The following is a 7,835-nucleotide window of genomic DNA, read 5'->3' as shown; positions in this document are numbered from 1 at the left end:
TGAACACCAGTGACCAGGAACTTCTGGGATTTTCCTCAGCCCCAAATGAGGCTTTCCCTGGTGGTTCCCACAAGGAAGTGCACAAGAGCAGGGACAGGATTCCTGGGATCACACTGACTGGGTCAGGCAGCAAGAGGAGTGGACACTTCTGAGTCCATGCCAGGACAACAGGGAGGAAAGAGCATTGCCAGGAGACTGCCATCATCCCTGATGAGGCTCAGCAAGGCCTGGCCTATATCCCACTGATTTTCATGAGGACTATGCTCCTGAACTGTTCCAGCACACTTTCAAGAGGAAAAACTATCCCAGGACAGGCTGGCCTTGATGGGATCCCAGGCAGGAATCAGAGGAGGTGTTTTTGTGGAGCAGCAGGAGCCCCTGACACCTCATCCCTCCTGGAAACCACAGAGCAGCAACTGGACAGGGAAATACCTGGTAGCCTGAGCCTTCCTCCATGCCAGCAGCACTCCCTGCTCTTTTCCATTGATACCAGCAGCACTCCCTGCTCTTTTCCATGGATGCCAGCAGCACTCCCTGCTCTTTTCCATGGATCCAGGCACTCCAGCACCTCCACAGTGACCCTGCCTAAGGCAGGATGGATCTGCCTCCTCCTGGCCCCCTCCCACCCCACCAGGATCCACCCGAGCCAGGAGGGAGGAAAGGAGGGAGGGTGAGGAGATGGGGATGATGAACAAAAGAGGCAGAGAGCAAAGCATGGAAAAGGAAAGCCTGGAGCACAGGAAGCCTGGGAGCGGAGGAGGAGCAGGGGAGGAGCAGCAGGAGGATGGAGAACAAACACCTATTTTTCCCCAGCCCTGCAGCCCACGAGGGATTTCTCTGGGTGTTCCCACTGGGGTGCAGCCCAGCATGGCCCAGGAGCTGCCCTGGGTGTGCTGCAGCAGCTCCAGAGCCTTGGCTGCGCCATCCCTTTGTGTCTGGCTCGGAGAGCACCCTCAGCTGCCGGGCTCTGTGCCTGTGGCACCAGGGACCAAGGCTTTTCTTAAGGCAAAGTCCCAAATTTGCTGTGGGGCTGAGCTTGGCACAGCCTCAACGCACACCCAGCAGCAGCTTCCAGCCTGCGAGAGCTGTGAATTACTCATTTCCCTGGGTTCCTGACTCTCTCCCTTCCCTGAGCTTTGGCTGCCGCCTCCCTTCCTGGTTGGAGAAGGGCCTGGGCATTCGGGGCTACGCTCCCATCTCCGTGGGTTTCATCCACCTGAGGCAGGCACTGGCAGCAGAAACCCCTGTGCACACACAGCCCCTCCAGCCCCTGCAAAAGAGAAGAGGAGAGTGAGGAGTTGAGGGAGAGGCTCCCTGCCAGGATAACCCCAGCAGGACTCCGGAGACAGCGATCCCCAGCCTCGCTCCTCGGGGGCAGCTCCTCGGAGAGGATTCTCCTGCGAGCTCTGCCCAGCCTGGGCTCTGGGGGATGTGCGAGAGGCTAAAGAGCTCCAGCAGCCCTGGGGTGGCACTTTCCTCCTACCAAGGGAGCCAGGACTCTCTGGGGCTCTGCTCCTTGCAGGGGCTCCCTGGAGGGCCTTTCTGAGGCTCCTCAGGAGGCTCAGGGATGTAAGGAAAGGCCTCCAGGAGCAGGGGTATCAAAGAGGGGCAGCAATCCATCGGCAGCGGCGCTTTTAGGGATGCATCAAAGCAGGGTCTGCTAGTGATGCAGCTGGATAAAACAGTTATCAGCACACCACAAACCCACATCCTTGGGCACACAACTCCTCATTTCTGCTGCTGGCCTGAGCAGGGATGATGAGGTGGGGGAGCTGCTGCTGAGGTGCAGCTGGAGCAAGTCCCAGGTGGGAGGTTCTGACTCCATCCCTTCCCCTGCACCACCAGCTGGGCTTTGCCATGGAGCAGGGACAGAACAGTCCTGCTGGCACCCAGTGGTGACCAGCTGGGCTCTGACCAGGGCAGGCCCCACTTATTCCCTCCTCTGGCACCGTCCCCTTCCCCTCCTGGGGTCCCCACACTGGAGCCTGTTTCCCTCTGCCACTCTCAGGGGGTCTGCAGGGACTCAGGCTTTGTCCTGGGCAGGAATTCCACATGCCACGGGCCTCAGTGGAAATAAATCCCATTTAAACAGCTGTTTTGGACACAGGACATGCGCCCCAGGCTGCCAGGATGAGCCCTCCCTCCTGCAGAGTCAGGGAGGCAATGGAGGCAGGGACCAGCAGCACTCCCAGCTCTTACCAGTCCAACTGGGACAGCTGCAATTGAGCTCCCACTGGTAGGAGTTAATTAATTACACTGCTTCTCATCATCCCCAACCAACCATTACTGAATTAACTGAGATGCTGCTCTTTAATTCTCCACTGTGGAGCAGCTGCAGGAATTTCCCCCTCGGTATTCCAGACTCCAGAATGTGCCTGGGGCTGCTCAGCTTGGAGACACACGGGGCAGGGAGGGGGTGGAACATCCCAACCAGAGACTGTGAACAAGGCCAGGAGAGATCCCAGCACCTGAGGGCAGGGGGACCCACAGGTAAAGGGATAATGGGACATTGTGCTGGGATGGGTGAAGATGTGGTGACTGGGAATGTTTCCCTGCCTGGAGAAATGATGGTGGAAGGACATTTCCCCTCTCCTCTGCCTCACCCAGAGACTTCCAGCCTTCTCCCAGCAGTCTGCTCCCCAGTACTGAGGATCAGCAGTCTGGTTTTAATTTTGCCATGAAGAAAGCATGGAACAGAGATGGAATGACCTGGCAGGGACAGGATTCCCTGGCCCATCACAGCCTCCCCACTGCCTGCATCCAGTGCCTGGCACAGCTGAGGCCATGAGCACACATCCCAGTGCCCCAGGGGGATCCCACAGGGACACCACACCTTGGGACTGGCTGCACCCCTGGCCCCGTGGGACCACCATGTGTCTGGGATGTCACTGGGGTGAAAGCCACCCCAGGAGCCTGACCCTGTGCTTGGGACACACAGCATTCCTGTCAGGCTGTCAGGGCCCCTTGGAGCACCAGGCAGGATTCCTGCTCCTCCCTGTCAGCAGCACCGTGACCTGGGACAGCTCTGGCATTGAGGGATGGAGGATAACCAGTCCCTAGCCAACTGAAGGGGACCAAGCTAAAGCCAACAGAAGCAGCTCCAACTCCCTCCTCAGACATTCCCTAGCCAAAATACCCTCTTCCTCATCCCTACCACACCAGAGGTGGAGTCACTCCAGAACACACTCCTGAACTGCCACTCTAGCACCTCTGAAAACCACCCCAGATTTCTCCAGCTGCTACCTCGTGGTCCCCACCCATGTTCCCTTTGCAATTCACTTGTGAGGACCCCAGGGAGGTCCAGGCTTCAAATCAGATCAGGTTTGGTGATCAGCTCTGTTACCTCCTCACATTGCCTTGTTCAGGGAACACTGAGCACTGGGAATTCTCATTTGCTCAGCTGCAGTAAAACAGCAGCAGAGCACCTCGGGAACGCCCCCACTGAGTTCTTGGGCATGGGGATGGCCCACGGAATCCTCCTGAGAGGCTCCAGCGGCTCGGGAGAGCAGCGGAAGGAACAAGAGTGGATAAATCACGGAACAAAGGCCCAAAAGAAAAGGGCAGGAGGAAGGTGAGAGAAAGAGCACCCCAGCAAGCATCAGCTCCGAGGCACGGCAGGCAGGAGGCAGCTAGAAAAGAAACAGCAATATACCCAAAGCTCCCAGTGCGACAGCGAACTCCAGAGGTGACATCAGGAGGGGGCAGGTCGGGGATGGAATCCATCTGGAGGAAATAAGAGGTGGTGTGATGGTAATAGATAGGGTGGACATGGCAAGCAGGAGCAGGTGCGGTGGTGGTGGATGAGGAGCAGGAGGTGGAGGAGGTGGAGGCAGGCGATGGGCTGGAGCCGGGCGGGTCGGAGCCGAAGGACTGTCCAGAGGTGAGGCTGTGCATTCGGCGCAGGGACACTCGGCCCGCGCGCAGCGGGGCCACGGGGCCCGCCTCGGGCTGCCCCGGCACGAGACTCTCTACCAACCTCTGCGATCCGTGGCCGTGCTGCGGCTCCACCAGGCGCTGCCGGACTGTGCTGGGCAAGGCCGGAGCTGCAACGACACAGGGGGACAGTGAGGGGAGGGCACGGCCTGCGGAGCTCCGCCAGGAGAGAGTGAGGGCACGGCCCAGCCCGGCCGGCGGAGCTCCGCCAGGACAGAGTGAGGGCACGGCCCAGCCCAGCTGGTGGAGCTCCGCCAGGAGAGAGCGAGGGCACAGCCCAGCCCACGGAGCTCCGCCAGGACAGAGCGAGGGCACAGTCCAGCCTGGGCAGCTCCACCACCAGAGAGCGAGGGCACAGCCCAGCCTGCAGAGCTCCACCAGGTCTGGCACTGGCCCACTGGCACCATGAGAGCAGCACCACCCCACTGGCACCATCCCAGTCCCACAGGCACCACCACAGCAGCACCACCCCACAGACACCATCCCACCAGCACCATCCCACCATCCCAGTCCCACAGGCACCACCACAGCAGCACCATCCCACTGTCCCTGTGCCACCAGCACTGTCCCACCTCGTGCCAGCAGTTAAGGCCTGTTTAATGCAGAAGCAGCTTTAAGCTGGTGCTGAACATGCTGGATTAATGCCCAGCATTGCTGATGTAGGTGCCTCTGAACACCTTATCTGAGCATCTTGCCTGACGCAGAGAGTGGCTCTGTGTGATCCATCCCACCTGGAGCCACCACCCGGCTCCTGGAGAGCCATGAACTGGGCACTTCCAGGGCCATTGCACCCTCACAGCCCTCATGGCTCCAGTCCTGCTGCCTGGGTGGGACAGCCCAAAGCAGGAGCCCCAGGTGAGCAGGTCAGTGTTGGCACCTGAAGCTCCACTCACAGAGCTCAGCTCTGCTTGATTCACTGTGCAAGGGCAGCACCAGGAGCAGAGCCTGGCAGCATGGAATCATACAGGGATTGGGTTGGGAGGGACCTAAAGATCATCTCTTCCCAGCTCTGCCATGGCAGGGACACCTCCCACTGTCCCAGTGTCCAGCCTGGCCTTGGGCACTGCCAGGGATCCAGGGGCAGTTCCCTGGTTGGTTGAAAATAAAGAGGTTGAGGATATTGGGCAGGAATTGTTCCCTGGCAGGGTGGGCAGGCCCTGGCACAGGGTGCCCAGAGCAGCTGGGGCTGCCCCTGGATCCCTGGCAGTGCCCAAGGCCAGGCTGGACACTGGGGACAGTGGGAGGTGTCCCTGCCATGGCAGGGGTGGCACTGGGTGGATTTAGGGTCCCTCCCAACCCAGACTTCCTGGGATTCATGCCTGATTCCTCCTTGCCTGAACTGGTGACTGGCCCCAGGGCGGCCTCACCTGCTCCCAGCCTATTCCAGGACCACTGTGACTGACCAGGGACCCCCTCAACCTGAGAAAAATTCTCCTGTGGTTGCCAGTTCCCCTTGGTTTGGGAATGTCCTTTGGAGCCCCAGCACCAGCTCCTGAACTGCCGGCAAAGCTCCCCGGGATCTCTCCAGCCCTGTGGTCACACCTGGCTGGACCTGGAGCCCAGCAATCCCTGAGCAGCTGCCTGTGCCCCACTCCTGCCCCCAGGGTCACCCCAGAGCCAGGGGAGGCCCCTTCACCTGCCTGGAGCCTTGGGAATGCTCCCCTCCACCATGGGAAGCGGGATCCCAGGGCTGCAGCCCATCCCCAGCTGGCTTTATTCCATCCCCATTCCATACAAGATGATCTCCTCTGGCAGGAGATAAGGTGTTCAGGATTGCTCAGGATTTCTTATGTGCATAAGAAATTAATGTACAAATGGGTTAAAAAGATGCAGAGACAGGAAAGCTCAGAAATGGAGGAGGAGGAGGAGAGCTCCTTTGGGAATGGAAGAACCAGCAATCCCTGCTCTGGAAAATCCCAGCTGGACACACAGGGCTCCTCTGGCAGAACGACTCAGGGCTGAAAGATCCACAGGGACGTATTTCCAGTGGAAGGAAGAATAAGAAGGAATAATTCTGGCAACTTGGCTGTTTCCACAGCCCCAAGGTGAATCAGAGTCATTCCCACCGCTCCTTGCTCCCTACAGTGCCCATCCATGAACATGGAATTTTACACCAGCTATTCCATTGCAAGAGCTGCAATTCCAATTTGGGAATCTCACTGTGGAGGGCTCAGAGGAATCTGACTGCAGAGTAACTCACTGAGGTGATGGGTTTCTGCTACAGGTTTCTTTTTCCCTTGGACCGTGTTTTTTCCCTAAGGATTCCCCACTTTTTCCTGGTGTTCCACTGCTCACTTCCCAGTGAGGAATGGAACCTTCCCTCCTTCGTGCTCTCCTTCTCCAAGACTCACCCTGCAATGAGCTCTGGAGCAGGGGCTGGGACCTGGCTTCCCAGACCCACCACTTCCCTCCAGACAGACATTTTACCAACATTCCCCAAACATCCCAAGGAAAAGCCCTCCCTGCTCAAGGCTGGCACATCCACCTGCTCTGTCTCCCTCTGAAGGGGAGGCTTCCAGAGGAAGCCAAGGCCTGGAGGCTGTGTGCCATCCCCAGAGCACTGGGGCTCCAGGATTCCCCAAGAGTGGCACTGCTCAGTTTATTCAGGGATTCTGAGGGAGCACAGCACCAGCAGCACCGGTGGGCAGGGATGGGGCAGGCACTGCTGTCACCTCCTCCTGGCCTCAGTGGCTCCTTCACCTCCACCTCAGGGGTAAAATGGAGTGGGTCCCACCCCCCAACTGCTCCCAGCAGCACGTGGGAGCTGCAGCTGAGATTCTTCTTCATCCCACCAGACTCTTCCCAGGGTTAGTGCAGGTGGCGTTGGCTCAGCGAGGACAGATACATTCATTAGTTCCCGTGGCAGAAAGATGGAAAATTGGTGGATGTATTTTAGTCCAGAAAAAGGCCAGAGGGCAGAATAAAAAAATGAGAATAAAACTGAAGAGAACCAAACCAGGGTATTTCCAGAGGGACTGATCCTCCGAGGACAGCGAGGAGCGGTCGCTGAACCTGCGCCCGAAAAGCCAGGCTGCATCTGGGGGGCAGCCAGGTGGGAACAGGAGAGAGAGAGATGGGATTTACTGGGAGAAGCACCACAGGTCCTCACAACACACCTGGGCAGGAGAAACACTGCTCTCCTGAGGCAGGGTTTGTACACAAAGGAAGGAAATGCTACAGGGAAAGGCTGCCTTGCTTTGGGAATTGGAGTGCGCAGTGCTTGCCACAGGTGTGTCACCTGCAGGGAGGAGGGGGCAGGAGGGGCAGGCAGGTGAGCAGCTGGGCACACAGGTGGGCAGGAGGCTGGGCAGGCTCTCTGCCCACCTCTGCCATGATGGAACTGGAAGGGCTCCCTGGAAATGTCTCACTCGAGGTGTCTTGAGCGCCAAGAAGCTGAAATTGGGGCTGGAGGCTCACACCTGGGCCAGCTCAGGCCCCCAGGTGTCACCTGGGACTGTCCAAGCATCCCTGCCACCAGTGCCCAGCTGGGGCTGGGCCAGGGCTTTATCAGAGATGTCCAGCTCGGTTCTGAGGGTGACTGGTAATGACAAGGAGCAGGATGTCTCCATTCCCTGCAGCTTTAATGGCCCCGAGCACAGCTGATCCCACAAACTGGGGCTGCAGCGCCCGTGTCTGCAGAGCCCTGGGAGCACACAGGTACCCCCGTTCCTCCTGCCCTACCCAGAGCCTCCAAGCTCTGCCTCCCCTGGGCCCTGAGCTCCCCCAGGCTGAGGGGACGTGGGCCTGGCACACAGGGCACCTCCTGCAGCACACAGTGCCAGCCCTGAGACCCTTCTGCTCCCCGAGACAGCCCTGGCTTGGATTAAATTGTCCAGAGGGGCCCAGAGCAGCTGCTCCCAGCCCCAGTGTCCAGCCTGGCCTTGGGCACTGCCAGGGATCCA

The 7,835-nt window shown here is 59.0% G+C and overlaps 1 protein-coding gene across 1 annotated transcript in view; it reads right to left on the bottom strand.

Moving 5' to 3' along the window:
• The window catches only part of STIM1 (stromal interaction molecule 1), a gene marked incomplete at its 5' end in the record, with an annotated part of 45,856 nt that overhangs the window by 6,778 nt on the left and 31,243 nt on the right, over positions 1-7,835 (bottom strand). Inside the window, one exon of the mRNA XM_031062620.1 lies at positions 3,653-4,043. Coding sequence (XP_030918480.1) covers positions 3,653-4,043 — 391 coding nt within the window. The remainder of the gene's footprint in view (positions 1-3,652; positions 4,044-7,835) is intronic.

Source organism: Geospiza fortis, unplaced genomic scaffold (genome assembly GCF_000277835.1).
Source record: "Geospiza fortis unplaced genomic scaffold, GeoFor_1.0 scaffold96, whole genome shotgun sequence".
Lineage (NCBI taxonomy): Eukaryota > Metazoa > Chordata > Aves > Passeriformes > Thraupidae > Geospiza > Geospiza fortis.
This window is presented reverse-complemented; position numbering and strand designations above follow the sequence as displayed.